The sequence below is a fragment of the Pangasianodon hypophthalmus genome, chromosome 2 (assembly GCF_027358585.1).
Source record: "Pangasianodon hypophthalmus isolate fPanHyp1 chromosome 2, fPanHyp1.pri, whole genome shotgun sequence".
In the NCBI taxonomy this organism is placed as follows: domain Eukaryota; kingdom Metazoa; phylum Chordata; class Actinopteri; order Siluriformes; family Pangasiidae; genus Pangasianodon; species Pangasianodon hypophthalmus.
Genome location: NC_069711.1, coordinates 26839205 through 26862482, shown reverse-complemented (window position 1 = coordinate 26862482; position 23278 = coordinate 26839205). Strand labels below are relative to the sequence as shown.

At 38.7% G+C, this 23278-nt stretch overlaps 1 protein-coding gene across 5 annotated transcripts; it reads right to left on the bottom strand.

Moving 5' to 3' along the window:
* Nucleotides 1–80: 80 nt before the first annotated feature.
* Nucleotides 81–22966, bottom strand: tgfbrap1 (transforming growth factor, beta receptor associated protein 1). 5 transcript variants are annotated; one of them, XM_026933318.3, is made up of 13 exons: nucleotides 22833–22964; nucleotides 21799–21884; nucleotides 20496–21197; nucleotides 19533–19727; nucleotides 14067–14221; nucleotides 13857–13939; nucleotides 11822–12163; nucleotides 9920–9977; nucleotides 8950–9093; nucleotides 7621–7767; nucleotides 7138–7297; nucleotides 5675–6111; nucleotides 81–2693 (listed from the first exon to the last, which is right to left on the bottom strand). In XM_026933318.3, the coding sequence occupies exons 3-13, from the start codon at nucleotides 21181–21183 to the stop codon at nucleotides 2499–2501; spliced, it is 2604 nt and encodes an 867-aa protein (XP_026789119.3). In that variant the 5' UTR covers nucleotides 21184–21197; nucleotides 21799–21884; nucleotides 22833–22964; the 3' UTR covers nucleotides 81–2498. The 5 variants fall into 5 exon arrangements, with proteins under 5 accessions (XP_026789119.3, XP_053084982.1, XP_053084984.1 ...); XM_053229007.1 differs by lacking the exon at nucleotides 22833–22964 and adding an exon at nucleotides 22281–22820; XM_053229009.1 differs by lacking the exon at nucleotides 22833–22964 and adding an exon at nucleotides 22401–22820.
* Between the last annotated feature and the right edge of the window lie 312 nt (nucleotides 22967–23278).

Genomic DNA, 23278 nt, shown 5'->3' with positions numbered 1-23278 from the left:
TGCTAATGGACAAGCTGCAAGACACAGATGTAAATATGTGTTATAAGTTATGTACTAAAAGATGCACAAAAACTCACCTCTAACATAAGCAGTCATGTTTATTAAAATGGACATCTTTACATTTTGTACATTCCAACTACACGGCCATCAATTTACAAAGCGACAAACAATTATAAATACAGTATGTACACATGAGTAGATATGCATTTATAAAATACTCGAGTGGGTAGAAAGATGCAGACGGAGTCCATCTGCAGTATTTAGGGTCAGACGGCTGTAGTTAGATGTACACACGTGATCAGGGAGAGGAATTTAAGAGAGTTTGTTACATGTAAGACCAGGTTAAGTGTTGCATGATAACATTCAGGGCCGGGTTTATCAAAAAAACAAAAACAAAACAGCACTGTCATAAAAACCATTATCATCGGAATCATTCTAACAGATAATCATAACTCTACAGTGCTTTTGGAAAACCAGGCCCTGGATTATAGACACTGTCAAACAATCGCACAGATTTGACATTAAAAGACGTGTGAAGATGTTATTTCCATTATCTTTCCTGTACACATTGAGTTCATTTGTTCAGTTGTCTATGCATAACACTTTTTTTTCCCTTCATTTTTGTACAGTGAAATCTGCAAATGTTTACATTCAATAAAAGCTGAGCCTGAACCAGTCCCTAAGCAGGTGTGAGTGTCTCTCCACGAGCAGGTGTGTGTCTTTGGTTCCTGCCCATGCACTGGTTTAGTATTGACATTGTAGGCAGTGGTTATACTGTGCTTGAGATTTTAGAACGAGCCTTCGCCAGGGGCATCATCCTTTTGCTCTCACTCCCAGTCTCTCACACTTTTACACTAAAGCACCCATGCATTCCCAATCTACATATGCATGTCACAAAATATATTCAAAAACGTACTAGTTATTAGACTGCAAGTCATAATCTTGCAAGACCTCTGCTGCATTCATTATGCTATTCAATACCTTTAAAAAAACCTAAACAGTCACAGCTTAGCATTTATAAGACTCACAGCTCAAATGAAGGACTTGATTAGAAATGTGCATATGCATATCTGCAATTCGTTTGCAATCATGGACGGACAGTTCTCAGACGAGTGTGTTCATCTGCTCTGTTATGTAGCATGAGAAGCTGTTTGAAAAGATGCACTGGCTTCACGAGTCTCAGAGGAAGCATGTTAGGGGAAAGCTAGCCAATGAGTGGGGATTGGCAATGACTAAAACTGTGAGAAAACATTTGAATCTATGTTCCTCATTCATTACAAAAAAAAAAATCATATTACTGAGGCTAATTAACATTGGATTCAGACCAAGCGAATTTTAAGTCTGAGAAATACAAATGTGGTTCTTGATTTGTGCTCATCACATATCTACTAGGGATGTAACCGAATATGAAATGAACAATGTGTTCTAAACAGATACAAATACAGGCACATTATTCATTTTTTTTAAAGCTTGCCAGAAATCTGGTTGAGACTAGAGGTGTGCATTGGACAGGAATCCAATGGGAGGCAATAAAAAGTCATGAGAACAGGTTTTTACTTTCATGCGGATGGAAAGACAACGAAAGAACAAACTGATTAAACGTGAACATGATGCATTTACAATGTTCATTCATTCAACCTAACTGTCTGGTCAGGATTGTTGTGAATTACCCCCCTAATATCTACATATAAATAATCTAGCTTAAGTATATTTATGATTTACTTTTATCCAAATTTTAACTATGAAATTAAAAATCTATTTATTTTTATTTTTTAAATTTGGACAGAAATATCTTGCAAGGATTTTTTTTTTTCTTAAATAACAGTTTCACTGTCGGGACAGATGTAAAGAGCAACTTTGGTGTTCTGTCGATGAAAATATAAAGCAAAATACATGCTTATCCATGAAGTATAACCATGTGGTTTTTGCTTCTGAGTGTTTGATCACGTCAGATACAATGACGTAATGATACAATGATCCGCTATTAGATCAGAAAGTACAAGTTGTTAGACTAACAACGCAATCGACTGCCAACAAAACGTTCTGTTAGTGTTATAACAATATAGCGTAGCAGACTCCCTGACTCTGCTCTTTTTAAGTCATACCATTTTTAATGGATTCTACTTTTCTAAATTCTTTTGTTACCCATTTCTTAGAAAAATTCGACCAGTTAAACATGATCTGTGTTATCGATGCAAAAAGTGGAAGCGAGGAACACAAATAGATAGCATCTCATCATTTCATATATTTCTCAGTTTCCCTTACACATACACTCATTCACTCAAATGAAAATTCCATCTTTCTCTCAATCCACAACTCATCTCTGTAGCCAGACCCCAGTGCTCTGAGCGTTCTCGTTCGAGATGTGCGATGTGTGCACTCGTTCCTGGTTCCACCTCTCTTTCTCTCCCTATGCCCGTCTCCACCCAGGTGCCTTCAGCTGTCCAGGCCCAGGACCAGCAGATGCCCCCTGCAGTGCATTCCACTTCCTGCAACGTTCATGTGTGATTGCTGGTGTGGGCGTGGTCTACTTGTCGCTTTGTGGGCGAGCCCTTAAGCTTCTGGGTGGCACAGTGTGTGTGGACAGGTGTGCCACCTGGGAGGCACACGCAGTCTGGCTCACTGAAAGTGTTGTGGCACAGGTGGCATCCCTTTTTTTCCGACACAACGATTGGACCTCCTCGACACTTCAGCTGAGCAGAACAAAGATCAGAAATTATTCCTAAGACTGCATAACAGTAAATCAACCAGGTGCCAACATTGCTAACAACGGGCTTTTAGACACTTGATCTGATGACTACTCTCACTGCAAGTTTAGATCGTCTGTCATGTACAGAAAAAGCTTACTATTCATAAGAATACAGTCTACGATAACTGTGTCTATTCGCATATCACAACGTAGGTGCTCACACTGGGCCTCAGTTATCAAGCTGGATATAAAATGTATTTGTAAATCGTTCATATGAGCGTTTAGATGAGAAATTTGGCAATCATGAAAATCCTGTAAGTTCGGAAAAACGTTCGTATCCTACTTGTGCTCCTGAGTGTGTGAAAATTTACACATAAGAAGACTGACTAATAGGGCTACACGATATTGAAGGAAAATGTGATATGTGATACAATAATGCTATAAGATGTGTAAAATCAAAAAATCTATTTCATATATATATATATATATATATATATATATATATATATATATTTAAAAACTGAACATGACATAACCATCATACACGTTGCATGTTCTTTTGAGGAAAAGAAAGTATTGTCTGCTATCTGCGTCACCCTAAAACTTTGACTTATCGTAACTTTTTGAAGTATTAAAATCATTCAATTATCGCAAGCACTTGCAATACGCATTTCGTGATAATTATAATTGCAATATTTTGAGAAGTTTGATATACTGTGCAGCCCTACTCACTAAACCTCGACTTGATCGACTTCAAATCATATAATTTACATGGATAACTGCACTGTTATATAATGCTTTTGAAGTCAAATTGCTTATTTTTATTATGTTTACAGCATTTAGCAGACGCACTTATCCAGAGCGACTGAGAGAAGTGCTTTGTAGTCTCTATCAAATACACACCCTCATGCTAGTTCACCAAGTCAGGAACCTAGAGTACCATCGAGAACATTTTGGGAAAACCAGTTGTTTTATATTATTGCCATTAAATAAGAACATAAAAAAATAAAGAATGGGAGCCAAAATAAAGAAAGCAAGCCATAAATTAAGATAAATACAATTAATCATTCAGTTATAACAAAAAGAAATAGCGCTGTACAAATGGAGGACAGGTCGGTCTCCCTACACAAAGCCGTAAACCGTAAATAAACGCCTCAGCTGACGGAAGATTTAGCACTCACTTATTATTATTAATATTATTAAATATTTTTGTTAGCATAGAAGTGAGTCAAAATAACTTCCATTTCTGTCTTTCAGCCTTTACCCTAATTGTTTGTCTTGAACTTTTATGGAGTTTTGTGTGTCACTAAATGCAAATGAGCTGTGTTGGGAAAACGCTTTGCACTTTACAGGTGATCAACATACATACACGAGTACAAAGAAAATCAACATTTGTGAAATTTTTGTAAATCCAGCAGAAAATTTTTGTTGGGTTTGGCTTACACAAGCATATACACACAACTTTACTAAAAGAGTGATAAATGAGGCCCACCGCATGATAATGTTCCTATTCATATTCCTATTTGCTCATTTTCATTGTGTATTAAAATTTTCCAATAATCCCCTACAACATGGCCACTTTTTTGAAAAAAGGTATCAGCACTGCTATCTGACATACTGGCTTTACAAGGCAAAGGTAGTTAATATAGTGGAGGATTTAAAAAATAATAATAATAAAATAAAATTTTTTTTTTTTTTTTTTTTTTTTTTAAAAAGGTTAAATCTGCATTTATTTTCAGTGAACACCCCTGAGTAGTGGGTGGGACAGCAAATGATAACACTGCGTTGCGCTAAAATCTAAATGCTAATGCCACCATCAGTAACAGTCTATCTACACTACCTAGACCTACCACTTATTACTGAGCTACTGAGAAATCAGTTCATAAGGAACTGCAAGAGATCTGACCTTGTCATTTCTGATTATCAGGCAGTTCAGAGACGATTTAGGCAGTTAATCAAGACACACGAATTTCTGAGGCTGAAATTCTGCCCGATTCTGAAAATGGGCTCAAATTATACAGGGGGCCTCGTTTATAAATCTTTTAGTGAAGTTATGTGTAAATGTTTTCTTAGCCAAACTAAAATTCACACCAGATTTACAAAAGCTTTGGTAATTATGGCTTTCTTGCTACTCATGTACGTATGTTGATGAATGCCAATCACCCGTAAATTATCAAGCGCCTTCACAGCACAGCTTTAGTGCCCAAAAAAACTGTATAAAAGGCAAAGCTCACAGAGCTGAAAAATGATAACTAAAAGTAGTACATTATACTTCCACTAATGCAGCACAGCCACTGCAGCATGTCGCCTACCACAGGCACATTTACTCTTCTGTGCCATTTCTGTTGTCATAATTACATGGCTAGTCTTATTTGTCTTAAATTGTGGATTTGTTTTAGATTGCTTTCTTTTAAGTCAGTAATACCGAGTTTCACAAATTTTCTAAATTCATGTGTGTAATTGAAATAAACAAGCTATTAAACTTGAGAGTGTAATCTGGATATAAAAATGCAGTAACTGAATTATATTTGAAGCCGAAACCAATTTGAAGCCGATCAGTCGAGGTTTAAATTAGTGAATCTCCTTTACGTAAATTTACAAACTCAGGCACATGAGTAGGAAACGAACGTTTATTCTGAACTAACAGGATTTTCAGAAATACCACATTTCTTGTGTAAATGCTCTTATGAATAAATTAATTTGTATCTAGTTTGATAAATGAAGCCCAGTGTATGGCCTGGGTCACCATATGAAATTTATTATAACCATAAGCTTAGTGTCTCAATATTCAATGAACAGACAAAGGATTATCCCAAATCTAACCTATATCTTAACTAAAGCGAAACTGGGATTTAAAAAAAAAAAAGCTAATGTAAAATATTCATATTGTGTTGCAATGTTCATTTAAGTTCATCTGGGTACACTTGTTTAAAATGAAGAACTACAAAACAGCTCAAACACACTCTTGAACTCCTACAAACTCACCCTGTCGTGGTGCAGCTGCAGGTTCTCAGCTCGCGCAAGCCCCAGTGCGATCTGGGATGTGTGGCGAGCGTGCATGCTGGCCCTCACAGCCCCACACAGGAAGGGGCGGAGCAATGGTAGAGACCACGCCTCAGGAAGAAGTTCCAAAACCTTTGGGGCATCAAATACCTCAGAGTGGCGGTTCAGCAAGTCTACAGCCTCCACAGTCCGCGGCCCTCCGGGCACATCCGGGTCTAAATAAACACGTAGCAGCTGATGGAAAATTTCCCCACGTTTTTTGTGATCATGAGCCTCAGATGCCCATTTGCAATATTCCTGTGCAGCTGCAGAGTTCTTCAGCTGGTGCACCAAGATATGTAGTGCTTTATCATGCTCCTCCAGTTTACCATGTAGTGTCGCTCTCTCCATTAACAGCAGCTCCGAGTCCTGCAGTTTACCTGCAGAAACACACAAACAGCAGTGTAAGCATTCATGTATCTGGGAAAAATCTATTACGCTCCAGTCATAGATACATCTAAAATACAGCTCTTGGCATGAATGGTCACCTTGGCGTTGATATTTAGCAAGGACTTGTCAAGTGTAATAAATAACTAGATATACAACTGACTAAATAAACCAAATAAGTAAGCATCTATCTATTAGAGGTGGACTAATACGTAAATTAGGAAAAATGCTACAGTAAATGAAAAACTTCTGCAAGTTCGTTTCCATGGCAATGACAAGTATGCTACAGGTATGATATAAGATTATCTCAAGATTATTTACTAACACAATGTTATAATACAAGTTTGATCCAATTTTCACCTGATGTTGCCTGCTCTATTAAAATTAAAAAGTTATCTGGTTTTGACAATCTTGTTGCATCAGCACAAAATACACAAATATTTTTGTGATTTTTGAATAAAACATGACTGGGCATGCTGTTCTAAGAAAATAAACAATGATGGGATGGTGTGAGGCAGCCCCAGTGTGAAGAAGAGTTACTGCTGCCACTCTGAAGTGGATTATTCTCCTATAACAGCACGTCCCAAAGTTTTATAGTTACATTTAATGTTGTGGCACAAGTTAGTTCCTGTTATCACTAAAGACCCTCACCAGCCTCTCTCTTTTTTGTTAATAAGACAAAAAACAATGTAGCTTGTCATGTTACTGAGAAACCGCAAAGCCTGTCCTAAAAACTTTAATGCGTCAGGATACTTAAGGTTACAGTTTTACTTCTGACTGTTATGAACTGCTGACACTGGAGACTCCTTCCAAAAGTGCTAAATAAAAGTCTCCACAGTCAACCATATCAATAATTACCTTTTTTTTTTTTTTTTAAATTGTGGAGCATCCACCATATAAGTCCCCATATAAGTTGTTACCATAGAAACAATAACATATTTAAACCTGTATATATATATATATATATATATTATATCTATTTTTTTTTTACAGTATATCTCAAATACACACATCCTCACCCAGTAGCAGCTGGACTCTGTACAGGTTGGACTTTCTCAGCAATCTCTGCAGTTTCTGTCGGGCTGAAGAGAGCTGCTCCTCTGTGGCTGAGGTTCGAGAGATGAGAGCGAGCACTCGGTCGGCATACAGCACAGCTAGGTGTGTGTGGTACTTCTCTTTCTGCATGCAAGTATACACACAAGATGAAGCAAAGCAAAAACTAAGCGAAGTAATTCATGTTTAACTTTTCCTAAGACAAAATACCTCATTGGCCAAAGTCATTCATGTTCAATTTTCCTTCATCGGTCATCAACAAGAAAAGTGAAACACCCTTATAGAATGTCTAACATTAGAACAGAATGGGCTTCATTTCATCTCACAGCTTGCAAAACCAAAGGTAGAAGTACAAGATACAATACTTTACAGTGTGCATATATATCCTCCTGTTATTTATCAACAAGTGACAGTTGAATAGGCTACACTGAGGAAAAAGGAGCTCCAACCTGTAACCTCCTCTCTAGAACCACGTGTTCCAGGTACAGAACTAGAGCCTGGTTGTGCTTCTGTAGGTAGGTGATCACTTCGTCTGGGTTCAGCTGCCTGGTCTGCTCTTTAGAAACAGGTCTCTTAGTGAAGATCCTCACTCCAAGCTATTACAAAAAGAAAAAACAACACATCATATACAGTACAGCAGTTTACTGAAGACTTGTTAGTTTATAAGGGTTGAGGTCTTATATTAGCATTTTTTTCTGGAAATTAAAAAAATTCCAGGTTCATCTTAAATTCTGACATTTTCTACTATATCTAGTTATTTAAAATCTGGTCACCAGTAGAAGTAAAAAAGGAGAAAATGCCAGTTCCACTGAAAGGCCGTGACACACTGCTGCATATATATTTATTTGTACATTATATTTATTTCTCATTACTGATTTAATCTATTTACTGTAACATGTAATAAGTGAAATATAAGAATAATAAATATGAATACATTGAAAACTACGCCTGCCTTTATTCATAGCTGTACTAGTTATACTAGTTCAGTAATGATAAAACAAAACCTTTATATATTTAAGTCTATCATATGATACAGCATGGACACAAAAGATAACTCTATTGATAACTAGGGATGCATCAATACCATTTTATTCAGGCCGAATACACGTTTTTGATACTAGCTGATACTAATACTGATAACCTACTTAGTATTAATTAATCAGGAACATCACAGAATATTTTATTTAGCTCTGGTTATGTTTAAATAGTGGCCATGAATAGTGCACATGTGTCCGGTCATGCACTTAGCCTACTAGACTCGTTCTTTAGCTTCACTGAGTTGGAATCCCTCCTTGTCAAGGACTGATAGTCGCTGATCATCAAGAACAATATACTGGGTAAGAGCTCTTATTTTCACTCACCTAGTGTTAGTCTTTAGACATTGTTTCACTCCTAGCCAGCGTTTGCTGCAGCATTGGTTGCTGCCATGTGCCACTAGTGATGAACTCTTTTTCATCTTTAAAATATTATATAGAATTATTTGTATTGTAGGAAGATGCTGTAGTTCCTCCTCTTGTTATTTTCACAGTGCACAGTTTGCAGTCCTTAATCATAAAATACGTTCACATCATTGTCATTTTGTGTCATCTGTGAGTAGTGCGACACGGCACAGGAGGACTTTCACATAGTATCAGCTGGTATCGGATGTTGGTATTGGTGCATTTTTTACATGTATGAATATGTAAGTGAGCACAGGATCAGACCATATTGGTATCGATGCATCCCTAATGACAACCATACTGATTGGTACAATTTTACAACAATCAGTATGTGCTCACCTTCTGGTCCTTCTGTAAGGCCCAGTCTGCATACTTCCACACAAGGTCCAGGTTCTTGCAGGAGCTCAGGAAGTCCACAATATACTCAAACAGATCAGCACGTGTGGAGTCTTGAAGGTCCCCATTGACAACTCGAACCCACAACTATGAAACACAGGGTGAAGTTTGTGTTCATGAAATCACCAACTGAAATGCAGGATTTATTTCACATATAAAAATAATGTATTCTTCAGTAGTATCAACTACAAAAAATTTTATCAGTTTTTTTATTTTAATTTAAATCATTTGGGGTGAACTAAGACTTGTGTTACTACCTTAAAGCAAGGCTTGTAAAGACACTGCTGGAGTGTAAAAGCCAGATACCAGACAGCTATTAGTTATATTGATATAAGCTAGGTCAAACATATAGGATTAGGCTGTTATATTAACAACAAATATAATATAATATAATATGATATGATATGATATGATATGATATGATATGATATATGATATGATATGATATGATATGATATGATATGATAGAATAGAATAGAATAGAATAGAATATAAATACTAAACAAAACTCACTCTAAGTCAGTACTAGTGATGTCCCTTCTGCCTAAATTTAATATTCGGAAAATTTATCTCACTTTTATCCTGTGAGCTTCATATCTGACCCACTCCCACCTGCCTGAGAATAAAATCCACCTGCTCTCAGACTTACTTTTAGTTCTGATTCACAGCTCTAACTTCGAAACCACAACAGTCACAACTACTTTCTCATCGAAATACTGCCAAACTGGCTTTTCTTGTTACTATATTCTCACTGACTTCATGTGGATGGTGTAAGGAATAAGTGAATAGTGATTTCAGTATTTGAATATTGTGTCTACGTTAAGTGAGTACTTGAATACACATTTACATTCCAAGTCAGCACCCTTTCTTTTTATGAATATGGCTTCCTGTAGATGTATATGTATATAAATACCTGTAGAGCAGCAGCATCCTGGCCGTTGTAGTGATACAGGAGCCCGAGTGCAAAGTACCTGAAAAGAAATACCATTAGCCTGAAACTCCCACACATGCAATTATTACTTAGCAAGGCCAAGCTACTGTCAACCAGTGACATTTATCGACGGTTTAATCTCAGTGTTGTCATGGCAACAGCAGATTCTTCTACAGCAATCAGTCCGAGGGCAGAAGGGGACAACTCCTGCATAGCAATGTTTCAACACAAACTGATACTGAATCCCAGTAGGTAGAAGTACCACAAATGTTCCCTATAAGTGTTGCGTGGCATTTAGACGAATAATAGGATTTATATTGTACGTAGCAAGCCTCCACAGACACAGGCTCCCTTCAGTGACAGTACAGATATAGACACAGTGTTACAGTACACTGGATATACATAGCCTGAAACTGAATCCAAATGAACCCCTTTAATAGACCCAGATTAATAGACATGCACAGGATTACGCCTGAATCATGATCCGTCCATAATGGCCGATGAATTGATTATTGCTGGAGCTTGCATCAGTGACTAACACAGCTGTTTACTCTTTCTATATTTATGCACTTCACACAGGTAGGGATGATTGTCCTTGAGCATGGCAACCTTTTTTTTTTTCCCTGATAAATATTAAAGTGTGTGTTTTTATTGGCTGGTCTTAATATATACAGTCTGCTCCAGAATTACTGGCACCCTTGGCGGTTAAAAAAAAAAGTTATGAAAAAACTGTAATTATTTAGCTTAATCTCACACTGAAAATATGAGATAAATAAACTGTAATTGAATAAATGTATCCTAAGAAAATATAAAACCCTGATCAACACCCATACACCTGTACATTCATGCAATTATCCAATCAGCCAATCATGTGGAAGCAGATGCAAATACAGGTCAGGAGCTTCAGTTAATGTTCACATCAAATGTCAGAATGGGGAAAAATGTGATGTCAATTACTTTGACCGTGACATGGGTGTTGGTGCCAGAGAGGGTGACTTGAGTATTTCAGAAACTGTTGATCTCCTGAGATTTTCACAAATAGCAGTCTCCAGAGTTTACACAGAATGGTGTGAAAAACAAAAAACATCTAGTGAGTGGAAGTTCTGCATGCCGAAACACCTTGTTCAAGCTAACAGGAAGGCCAAAACCACTCTTTACAGCCGTGGTGAGCAGAAAAGCATCTCAGACCCCACGACACGTTGAACCAGCTGCATGGGCTACAACACCAGAAGACCACATCGTGTTCCACTCCTGTCAGCCAAGAACAGGAATTTGGCTACAGTGGGCTCACCAAAACTGGACAGTTGACGATTGGAAAATGTCACCTGCTTTATTTCCATTCTTCAACTCTCCAGTGTCAGTGGATCGGCGTCCACTGGTTCACAGTTGGAGATATGGACAGGACTATGGTAGGATTCAGGGGTCAGCAAGTCTCCGAATCTACAAATAGATGCGACCGTCATGCCAACAAATTATTAGGAAGGCATGCCAGAAGAAAGCCTTTTCTTTCACCCAGCCATAAACCTAAAAACCTGAGTGCCTGAACTTCACTAGACACTACTGTTTAGATTTTCAGTGAGAGATCATTACCAAGGGTGCAAATAATTCTCGGGCTGACTGTAAATAACAGACACTACATCTACATGAGGAGGTCAGTTTACAGATAGTATAGCTACAGCTCAAGCTTATGGTGGCTGCCATATGAACATTTCATCTGCATAGCTACAAGTCTCTCAGTCTATCCTGAGAATGTAGGTTTCGATTTAGCTGTAAGCTGTTCATTTCTGAGTACGATGATAACTGTGTTTTTGTTTTTAAGAATGATAATTATTGAGGCACATGATCTCATTTCAGGAATGTAAATGTCATGTAAAGACTTCTGACCTGTGGTGTTTCTCCAGCCAGGGTGCGCTGTCGGCCAGCAGGCACGAGTTGTCGGAGACCAGCAGCTCCAGCAAGCCCTCGTGACCCGCCTCGGCATAGAGCTTCAGCAGTGCGGTGTCCACGTCCTGTCTGAAGCCATTGGCACTCTCGCTGGCACGCACTTCGCGCAGGTAGCTGATGAGGAAGAGCTTGCAGCGCTGCACCTTCTCCTGATCACCATGCGCCAGATGGTTCAGATCGGCGAACTCGTGCAGTGGCGGATGGCACCGTGTGAACGACGATGAGGCAGGCAGCAGCAACGGGCACAGTGAGATCAGCTCACGTACATCTAGCTGCCCCTTCCTGACAAAAACACAGGAGAAATGCACATTCCCACATTCTTGCTCCTAAAACTTCCTGGCCTCAAGCTCCAACCTCATTTTAGTACAGCAGATATGCCTTTATGCACATGACAATACATCCTTATGTTTGATGCCTCAGTGAGCACAAAAGACTTTTTAGCAACCACTTTTGTGAGGCACTTCTATAAAGTCATCTTCTGGCAATAAGTTGAGCCACATCGTAGTAAGCCATTACTTCATTCCTGAAATAAGTTTGCTGCCAGTCATTTCACCTTCTTTTCTCTTCGTTTCTCGTTCGGCACCAGTGCACAACCTGCAAACCTGCTGTTTCTTTTCATGACTCTTAACAACACATCTTTGCATTACAGCAACTGAGTTAACAGACACAACCTTGCAACTTTTTAAACTTTTTTGCAAGGCAAATCACAGGTGTATATTAATGCACTCCATCTAATACACACGGACTTGTATGGCAGACGATCCACATAATCTAAGACTAATAATGAACAGATTTTTAAAAATGTGCTGTCATCTAACAAAGAAAAATTATATAATTGTTGATATGATGATGTTTTCTGTGTTGTTTTATTTAGCATAATTGTTGTTTTATTTAGCATAATTGTTTTATTTAGCATAATTGGAAGAAGTCTCCAGTGTCGGTGCTTTGTAAAAGTCTTTCTGTTTTCAGGTCTTTAGGTTGGAAGAGTTTGTGGTTTACGGCTTTGCAGTAACATGACAAGCTTCTTTTTTTTGTCTTATTAACTTCGAGATAGAGAAAAAGAGGCTGGTGAGTGAACAACTGCTTACAGCTGTCATAACAAGAACTAGTATTCCTCAACATTAAATTTAACTATAAACTGATAAAAAGTACAATGCATTGTTTGTTTTTTAATTAATAAAATGTCACTGTGGGGAAACTGCAGTAGTGTAAGAGGAATAAAACACTCCAGGGTGTACTGTTATGGAGAAAATAATCAATCAGATCACACCATCACACAGATCATAGCCCCTCAGTGATTATTTTCCTATAACAACACACCCCAGTCATGTTTTACTCCTTATGTAACATGGGCCATTTTTTATTTTATTAAACAAAAAAAAAATCTTGTGGGCTGCTGGCTATAATCTGAATACCCCTGTACTCTTATTAACACTTGAAACAATGCAATGAGTATAAAGTCAAAGTGCATGCTGTTGGCCCTCTTGTTCATGACTTAACAATGTAGTGACACAAAGGTGATATTAAGACCAGGTGTGTTATAGATTTTTTTTTAACCCAGGTCCTGAAATATTCAAATGCAACTCCGAATTAAACATAATCAACACTGCTGGTGCAGAAGCTTTTTACATTATTATTTCAGTCATAACACTCCCCATCTCCATCTGTATTAAGTGGAAAGCATTAAATATTAATGCGATATTAAAACGCTGTGAGAAAAAAAAAATGTTCTTGCAGCATCTGTGACCAAAAATGATGGTGAATTCGTGATGATAGAAACATCACGTGGCCCATTTATTCAGCTATCAGAGAAGTTTATGTCCCCCTCATTAAGCACACAGCCATTAGGGTCAGGTGCACTGGGGGAAAGACGATTAAGGGAGCAGTTAATGAACTGCATTTAGTCGAATTTGGAACATCTGGGCCCAGAGTGGCAGCTAACTGCGTTAATTACAGGACAAAATGATGCATTCACCTAAAATGCTCTTTAGCTTCAGAAAACTGAAGCTGGCCAAACTGGATGAATCCTGCCTGCTGGAGAATTCTTTTGTGTAATATCTGGAAATAAACAAAGTGAAAACAAGCATCAGCCAAGGTCCTTAGCCATAAACCAAACCAATACCTTAGACAAGCATGAAAACTCTGAAATATTAACCACGTAACACTTTTTGTTCAACCAGTGTACCTGGAACTTGTCTTTAGGAATGTTTCTCTGTGCACCTTCGGTCAGGGTCAGTGCCTCCTCCACTCGATGTCCTGCCAACAGGTCCTGGATCTGTCGTTCCAGAGGCAGAGGCACCAGCACATACACTGCTTTTGTGGAAGCCAACACCACTTTCCCTGAAAATGGGTGAGAGACAAATTTTTTTGCTAGTTATACACACATGCTTAGCTCAGTTATGTGCAATAGTCCTAATGATCAACCGCTATGAATGTTCAGTAAAATACAATATGTCCCAGATTACTGAAAAGAAACAAATATTCCAACTTTAACAAGCTAACATAACATATGGAAAGGTAGTTAGCTAGTTAATACAGACTAGTGGTATAATGCAGTGATGCTATCTGTATCTTTTTTTTAAAAATGTATAAATTTCAAATTTATATCCCAAAACATTTTACAGCTTGACAGTACCCATGTGCACAAAGCAAGGTCCATGAAGACATGAGTTGTTTAGTTTAGTGAAAAGCCTTCCCATAAGGGTAGAGGTTATTATAACAGCAAAGGAGGGACTATATCTGGAATGGGATGTTCAAAAAGCATGTGGGTGTGATAGTCAGGTGTCCACAAACTTTTATAGTATAGATACATATATAGTTACTGATACAATACATCCCTTTCTAGTGTATGAGAATTAAGTGTTGAAAGTGAATCAGTACTCCATGCAAATGTAAAGAACGAGCTCTTACACACAGCTATAGGTACACTAATGACTAGGGTAGATGCATACATCTTATCTTAGGCTTAGAAATCTTTACATTCAGAATTTTGCCAACAACAAAGCAGTCAGAATCACATGGAAGCTTTTCCAGCAACATTGATTTGGCAACAAGAATTTCACTTTTCAGTTCACATAATTTCTAGCACCCCTTGCGATACCATGGTGAGGTCAAGCAACTCCTTGTCAAGACAAACAGGAGAGGCCTCGTCTAAATTCTTGGCTAAAAACAGTGATAAAGCTCTAAAATCTAAAATCACCATCTGTCGCGTAACGGTTTCCAAAGCAGTGGGACGTTAAGAACCCAAAAAGCCTTCTTGCCCTAGAGGCGATTAAATTAGCGAGTCAACAAAGTTGGCATTAAATTATCAGTGCAATTTTTGATAAAGGCTCATAATAAAGAGCTGCACAGAGGTTTGTGCTCTCAACCCCCACGTGCTCTAACACTATTCCATTACGTACAGGTCTGTTTCATCCTGTAAACTATTTAGACATTCTTCTTTCACACAGATATCAGTATTACCACTGTCCCCAATCTCTAGCTTATAAGTAGATATTTTGGTCCAGTACTCAAGCAATTAACAGTTATTTCTCAGTGCAGAAACACGTACCTGCACTGCACAGCTTTTTGCCAATTAAAAAAATGTTTTCTTTAGCTGACATTTTTCCAGGTTCAAATGAGGCAATATCTTCCTCAGACTCCTTAGAGAGAATGTTTAGAGCAAAATATTTATGCATGACACACTTCCTGACTTTAAAGTGACTTGTTGAGCAGCTGTACCACAGAGAGCCAAAATAAAGCTAAAAGGATTGTACAAGGAGCCTGATAAGTCATAGTATCTTAGCTCAAAGATGAAGCTATTTAAAAAAGAGAGAGAGGGAGAGAGAAAGAGAGAGACTGTGAGACAGACATAATATATAATGAGCTCTAATAAGCTCACTAATATAGTTTGATCCTTTTAAATTATATCACAATGCCATTCTCAATTCTGATTGGTCAGAAGGTGTTGATTCATTTTCTATAACAGCAGCTCTGACAGTGGTGCTGGCTGTAATTCAAATCACAGGTTTATATTAAAGCGCTCGTTCTAATATGTTGTAACGTCTATAGTAACAACTCACACTGGGTTTTGTATGGTGGGTGCTCCAAAAAAAACAGATTTTTTTTAAAAGTGCGTAATTGTTGCTATAACATAAGCGATAACAGTAACTAACTTTGTTTAATGGATGTTCCACAACATTAAATGTAACTATAAATGGATAAAAAAAAGTATGATGATGTTCTTTAATGAATACACGGGTGGGCCAGGCTGCATCACACCACCCAGCTGTTGATTACATTTCGACGATAACATGCCCGGTGGTGTTTTAATCCTTACGCAGCTAACTCAGGAGCATTGCTGGAGCCAATCAACTTCATTGGTGGGTTATTATGCTCATTCACATCTAGAGCCATTTAGAATAACCAGTCCACCTACTGGTATGTATTTGGGAGGTTAGAGAACCCAAAGGAAACCCATGCCAACACAGGAAAAACATCCACACCGACAGAAACCTCCAGACCCAAGAGCTGTGAGGCAGCACCTGCTGATGAGACATATTGTTGCTTAAATCATTTTGGGTTGTAGTATTGCAGTGCCTTTGACATTTTCGCTCTCTGATCTGACCCCCACCCCCTTTTCCATCTCTGTTGCTACAACCCAAAGAGATGGAGGACGTGGCACGTGGCAAGCTAAACCCACAAACATATATCGTATAAGAGTATTTTCATATGTTGCTGCATTAGAGAACACCAAAGCATTTCTATCAGCAACGGTGAGCATCAAGATGAGCCAAGCTTGTGACTGCAGAATCTGGTTTGTTTTACATCCTATAATATGAAAACACTGTAGTGAAGTGCATATGATCTGGCTGTTTTAACTTGTTCTGAATAAGGCATTATTCATAATAACACATGCAAGCATGAGTCATCTGTTTCCATAAAGCATTGACTTTCTTAGAAAATCGCTGTATCCATGCTGTGTCGGACTAATCCATGCAAACCTCCCTACTGTGGTAAACACTCACTAATTATCTTATTACAGGGTAATGCTCACATTAAAGGACATAGGGACTGAAGTAAAAAAAATAATCATTATGACTGGTAAGAGGTAAGAGGTGCTCGAACACACATTTAATGGTCAGGGACAAATTCATAACAAAGAAAGGATAAATTTAACAACTTAAACAACCTGTTAAAAAAAACAAAGTGGCTGTGTTGCTATAATGCTCTCCTTTTTTGTGCTTTAAAAAAAACAGCTGAAGTTTTTTTTTATATAGCATGAAGGTTTATTTAAGCAAGGAATGAAATAATTGAACAACAAAGTTTCTTATACCAGAGCAGTTTGTCAACAATTATAATTTTTTTATTCATTGAAGAACAACACATTGAACTTTTTTAAAGTCTATTTATAGTTATGTTGACTGTTGTGGAACACCTGCAGAACAAGTCAATTTCCTGTTATCAGTTATGTTACAGCAGCTATGAACAGTTGTTTCCTCAGCACTCAAAAACATGAGAGAATTCACACACACTAGAGACTCCTTCCATTCATCCATCCATCCACTTTCTTCTGACTAATCAGAATTGAGAACTCAGCAGTGCTGTAGCATAATATGAATTTTTGTATTCATAATTATGTAATTATATTGTATAAGGTCACTGCATTGTCCTTAGAGCTGTGATTGAGCCATTTAGCCATTTACCCAAGAGCAGTTTGACATCTTTTGCTAGATTTTAGGAATTGAATTTTAAAGAACTCACATGACTGGCTGCACAAAGATTTACATGTGCAGCATGACACAAAATTTAAAAACATTTGAACTTTAAATGTTGAACTTTAAATAATCTTTCAACTTAGCAACTGTCACCTGTGCCCTGCCACTAAAAATATTTTTGCCAATATATATCGATCTTCCAAATCACCTCTATATCATCAACACGACAGAGAACATTAATCCATGAGTACCGCAGCAGAGTGCTAAGAATAATCAGGGACTGAAATGGTAGAAAAAAAACAAACTCGAAGTAGGTCACCATTTGTTGACTGGAGACATTAAATAAACTCAGAGAGTAGCTACAGTGCTGCTGCCTGTATGTACGACTCTGAAAGACACACTGATTTACACGGAGATATAAATACATGAGTGACAGGACTAATATATTCATATATTCAAGTGTAAGTTAGTAATGCAGCAATGCAGTTTGTATCTGCTGCATTGTCCATGTCTCACACAGTGCACAATCGATCTCTGTTCTGCAAGGAAACTCACTTCAGCACTTTATTGAGATCGATACACGCCTCTAAAGCAGCGCTGACACCCTCAGAAGCAAAAGATCCATAAGGGCTTAAAACACTCTCGCCTCATCTGTCTAACACCAGTCAAGTCTTTTCATAATAATCAGAGCACTTAGGGCTGACAAAGAACATTAAAAAAAAAATTGTTACAAGAAATGAAACTGTCTGAGCCATGGCCAATGGTGGTGCTTCATTTTCTTATAAGACATTATTTTTAGGAACTCAACCATGTATCTGTACTGTTAAAAGGAACAATTTAATAGATGTTTATGTCAGAAACATTTAATTCAAGGCAGTTTCTACTGTTCTCTTGAGACAAGCACTTTCTACTGTTCTTTCGAGAAAAGCAACTAATCAGCAAATGCAAATATAAAGTAACAAAGTATAGTAGGCTTATGCAGCATAAATTTTTCCTGCTCGTGAGAAATTATTTAAACATTTAGAACCAATAACCTAAAGAAAAGACAGGAAAATCTATATTTCAGGTTTAAGGAAAGTAAGAAAGGGTGTGATAATATTACCATTTGTGCAGTCGGAAACTGCTTGCTGGCAGAGGCAATCATGAAAATCACAAACTGGAAAGCTGGATGTTAGATTTTTAGGCGATTCTATAAGACTATGCGGTAAAAAGTGAAAAAAATACATGGCCGACATTTTCTCGAGCTTCTGCTTCGCAAACTGTATGAACACATCTGAGCACTGACCGGCACAGAAAAGCTTAAAAAAAAACTGCATATTTAATCACTTTGTAATTTTCAATAACATTAAGATTATATGTAAAGTGTTAGATTTGACTTCATTGTAGGCCTATTTAATCTTTTTAGGTCAAAATTCTGTACTTTTTTTCTATTTCAGCCAAAAACCGAAAGTTTTTGACTATTTATTAACTGGTGTTAGCTTTATACTTGTCTAATGTTAGCTATGTCAAACATACACTGATCGATTTTATTTCACATTAACATGAACATCTTCATTTACCTTGACAGAAAGTGAAGCTGCCCTATGAATCCTAAATAAAGCCCCGAGAGCATATGAGATTGGGGGAAGGGGACGGAGCTTCCAGGCAGTGTTAGATAATTAAAAACAACTGCGCACATCATTCCAGAGGATGACTGGCTTGACTTTCATTTTATTGAGGAGAAAACGACTGCTCTTTTGGTGTATTTTTGAGTGATACAGGCTCATACTAGCATACATGATGTTCCCTGCAGGGGAAAACATTTAAAGGTTGACAGGTCTGGTAAAGTAATATAATCAGAGTAAACGCGATTGTATATCACGGCAGTGTCAAATTGTGTAGATTTGTTATATCGCACATGCCTAGAGTCTAACAGAAGAAACGGGAGCGTAGACAAAGAAGAATGGATTCCTAACCTTCAAAGTCCTGCAGGATGTGTCCTTCTCTGAATGAGAGTGTCTGTTTGAGCTGCTGATCCAGCATGCTGTGAACGGTTACAAAGCCCTCGTCCAGAGCCACCACGTACGGGAAACACACGGCTGCGCCAATCACGTTCTCCGACCACTTGACTGGGGCACGCTGGGAGATGCCCTCGGCATTAGCAAACATCCCTGTGAGAGACCGAGAGAGAGAGAGAGAGAGAGAGAGAGAGAGAGAGAGACAAGTATGACTCATCACAACTGGTCACCATGACAAAAGGTTAGAGGAAACTTTTCACTTGGGTGTGATTGAAGCAGCTGTACACACCCGAAAAACTGCATTATATAAATGCCATACAGTATATAAACATTTTGACTGTATAGCATGGAATAAACCCAGGCAAAGCCGTCACAAAGCTCTAATCTTAATATATGAGCACTTAAAAGAAAATCCACTCTGAATGACTCCCATATTAATATTTATATATATATATATATTTAAGTAATATGTGATGTTACATTATTTATAATGAAATTCCAAGTTTACTTTGGTTTACACGTCATTCATTGATATGGTGGTGTAGTTTCCCGTAACAGTTTCCTACATTACGCAAAATGCTGTTCGACTACCTGCCAGTGGGAATTCGCTTCATCGTTATTTATAAGGACAGGCTGTCCGGCTCTCTCAACTGTGTCTCAAACAAACAGGGTTCCAAAGCTTTAACTTTAATGTCCACAACTTTCATGTCCACAATCAAAATCAACATGCTTGTCATCTCGTGCTTGTTACCCTTAGCTGTACTAAATTATGAACTAAGTGATTAAGTATTCTAGTACAGCCTATGGTCAGAAATTCCTTGTGAACAGGCTAAGCTCCCTCAATAGCTTGCTGATTCCCCTGATAGCTCCTGAAAAATCTCAGTCAGAGGTTTATTCTTGATATTTTGGGGTTGAACTCACCAAGGCCACCTGGTGCAGCCAAGAGAAACTCCTCCCTGCCAATCCTTTTGACAATAGGCTTCCTCTCCTCGCTGTCATAGGGGAATAGATCCTGCGAGGCCCCCGAGCCATAGTTCAGGATCACATACCGCGTGGGAAGAGCCAGGCACAGGAAGTAGCCATCCACGCTGAGATCGCATGGCTGATCGGGAGTGGCCACTTCCTTCAGGATCTGGACCCGATCCTCATGCACAGTGCAAATGTGTACGGCACGGCGCCGTGCGGACGCCACCGCCATCTCCACGCAGAAAGGCTCGGCTGTCACCGGGTTCTCGTTAACGCAGAACACAGTCACGCCTTTCAGTTTGGTCCCTCCCGAAGCCACCGGTTCCAGAGTGACCATATCCACCAGCAAGATGACACCGTCACACAAGACGATGAGGCGCTCCAGGGCCGAGGCAGCTTTTAGCTCGGACGGCGGCTTTTTGAGGCCTAGCTGTTTATGTAGGAGCTTCTGCGAGCTGAAGGACAGCTGGCCCTTAGCTGTGGTGCGCTCCTCCAGCAGGAAGTGATGGATGAAGCCATCGTTGGTGCCCACGTACAGGTGCTGGCCACAGCATTCGATGCACTCGACACCGATGCGCGTCTTCTCGCCAGCCAACTGCTCCCGCTCCACAGCAGACACCAGCTCGAAGGCCTTCACGCTCATGCTGCCTTTCACATCTAGTCAAAATGTGAGAAGAAAGTTACTCTTTAGCATAAATGTGCAGTTCTTATTCATTTTCTTATGATTATAACAGGACAAATATAAAGACTTAAATCTAATGTACACTAGATGACCAATCAGACTGCTACCTTTAACACACTCACTTGATTAATTCCAGTTATTTAATCGCAATTCAAAAGGAAAAGTCATTTTAAGCAATATGGCCAATTTCTGTCAAAAGTGCTGGTTTAAAACTTCTGTGTGGTTTTTGTTTGGTGTTGATAGACCATGCAGAAAGGGAGATATATACATTTAAGTTCAGTTTTGAATGTCAAACTGACACAGGAAAGTCCTTGGAATATCTTTGCCTATTTTGTGTCATATAAAAGAACGGGAAAAAATGTTGGAGTCTGCAGATTCAGGTCTACAGGCTGAATCGACTCCGTCAAACAAACTGGACACAAGCAGATAAAGTGGAAGAGATGGGCAGAAGAGATGGAAGAGTCAAAACACATGGAAAACAGCAGAAGAGCAGAAGTATTGCATGGTAAATTTTAAGATTTTAAAGATGTGCAAAAACAAAAGAATACAAAAACAATCAAACATGTAAACAGCCACCTGATAAAGATGAGTGCTGTTAGGCCAAGTTTCAGAGGAAAAAAAAATCTGTGATGAACGAGAATCTAAGCGAGGAGGAACAGGAACTGAAAAGCAAAGCACAACATCAGCACTTCACTTTTATATGAGACAATCTCAGTCCTAAACTGCGTTGAGTACGTTTGTGTTTTGAGTTTGTGTAGATTCAAAGATATCAGGTTTGAATCAATCTCACTTCTTCTCTTTTTTGATATAATTCTGATATCAGAGCCCTGAATCTTATCTGATACCCCAATACTGATAAGCTCCTGTTAATGCAAACTTGATGCGGAATGAAACTGTATCTTGTATTCTGTGGAAGATCTCTGTTGTGCCAATCATTAGAAAATGACATTCTATCAGAGAGCATGTTAAATCTGATCTAATATCGATCTATCGTTTGAGACAATACCTGCTCTGACAGCGATACTCAGCATATCAGTATCAGATCAGTGCATCCTTACCCACTGCTGCTGCTGCAAGTGGAGAGCTAAAGCTAAGCAGCTAGCTACAACAAGAACACCTGCTGTCCATCAGCAGATCTGAACAGATCAATCTCTGGCATGTGTTTCCACCTTACTCACTCAGTGCCAGCTCTATTCCACCGTGTCCTGTCTAGCTTTAACTCACTGACACTTTGGCAGAGCTCAGGAGTTGTGAAGCAGCTCGCTAACCACTAGCCAGCTAGCTCCTAAAACACTAGCCTGTGCATAGCTTCCTATAACAACAACGGCAAAAATATACATATACACTACACGTTCTGTAAGAGAAACTCTATAATTGTTAAACTACTCCCACGTTTTAATCGCACACTTGCTAATTTTACAGTCATTTAGCAGACAGTGGAGTTAGCAGCCTGTGGGACAGCAGTTAAAGCTAACTGAAGCGCACAGTATCACTGAATGAGCGAGCGCTCGGCTAATAATGGCGGTTTAACTGCATGAACGCTGCTGTAAATAACTCAGTGTGACTCTACAAGAAAGTGACGAGTCACAAGAGAGGAATTTGCACCATACCCCAGCCCCAGCCGCTGCGCTAATGATTTCACTGATGATGCGATCAGCCCTCGGCCTCTCCGCTCACTTCCACCGCTCTCCACTCTCCCCACTGCTGCCTTACTCCTTCCCACCGCTATTCCGACAAACCCCGCCTCCTGCCAACGGCTCCCAGTTTACACGCGGACTGGACAGGAATATGTCGCAAAACGGGTGCGAAAGCAAATCTCCTGCTTGCTTGTCACCACAGAGAGGATTTTCCGGTGGTACGTTGGAACGTTATCCGGTCACGTGACCTGGGATTGACGTTTGGATTCCTCTTAAATGGATCACACCGCCTTCCACAGGTAATAATAATCATAATAATAATAATTATTATTATTATTATTATTAGTAGTAGTAGTATTATATTTTAGAAGATTTTACATTTTATAATGTGTAATATACATTTTATAATATAATATTTT

Coding starts and splice junctions, on each gene's coding strand:
- tgfbrap1 (XM_026933317.3), bottom strand. CDS start 21,183: ATGAGCGTGAAGGCCTTCGAGCTGGTGTCTGCTGTGGAGCGGGAGCAG. Junction 19,728..20,495: donor GGCTGCACCAGGTGGCCTTG/GTGAGTTCAACC, acceptor GGTCTCTCACAG/GGATGTTTGCTAATGCCGAG. Junction 14,222..19,532: donor CATCCTGCAGGACTTTGAAG/GTTAGGAATCCA, acceptor ACCCATTTTCAG/GGAAAGTGGTGTTGGCTTCC.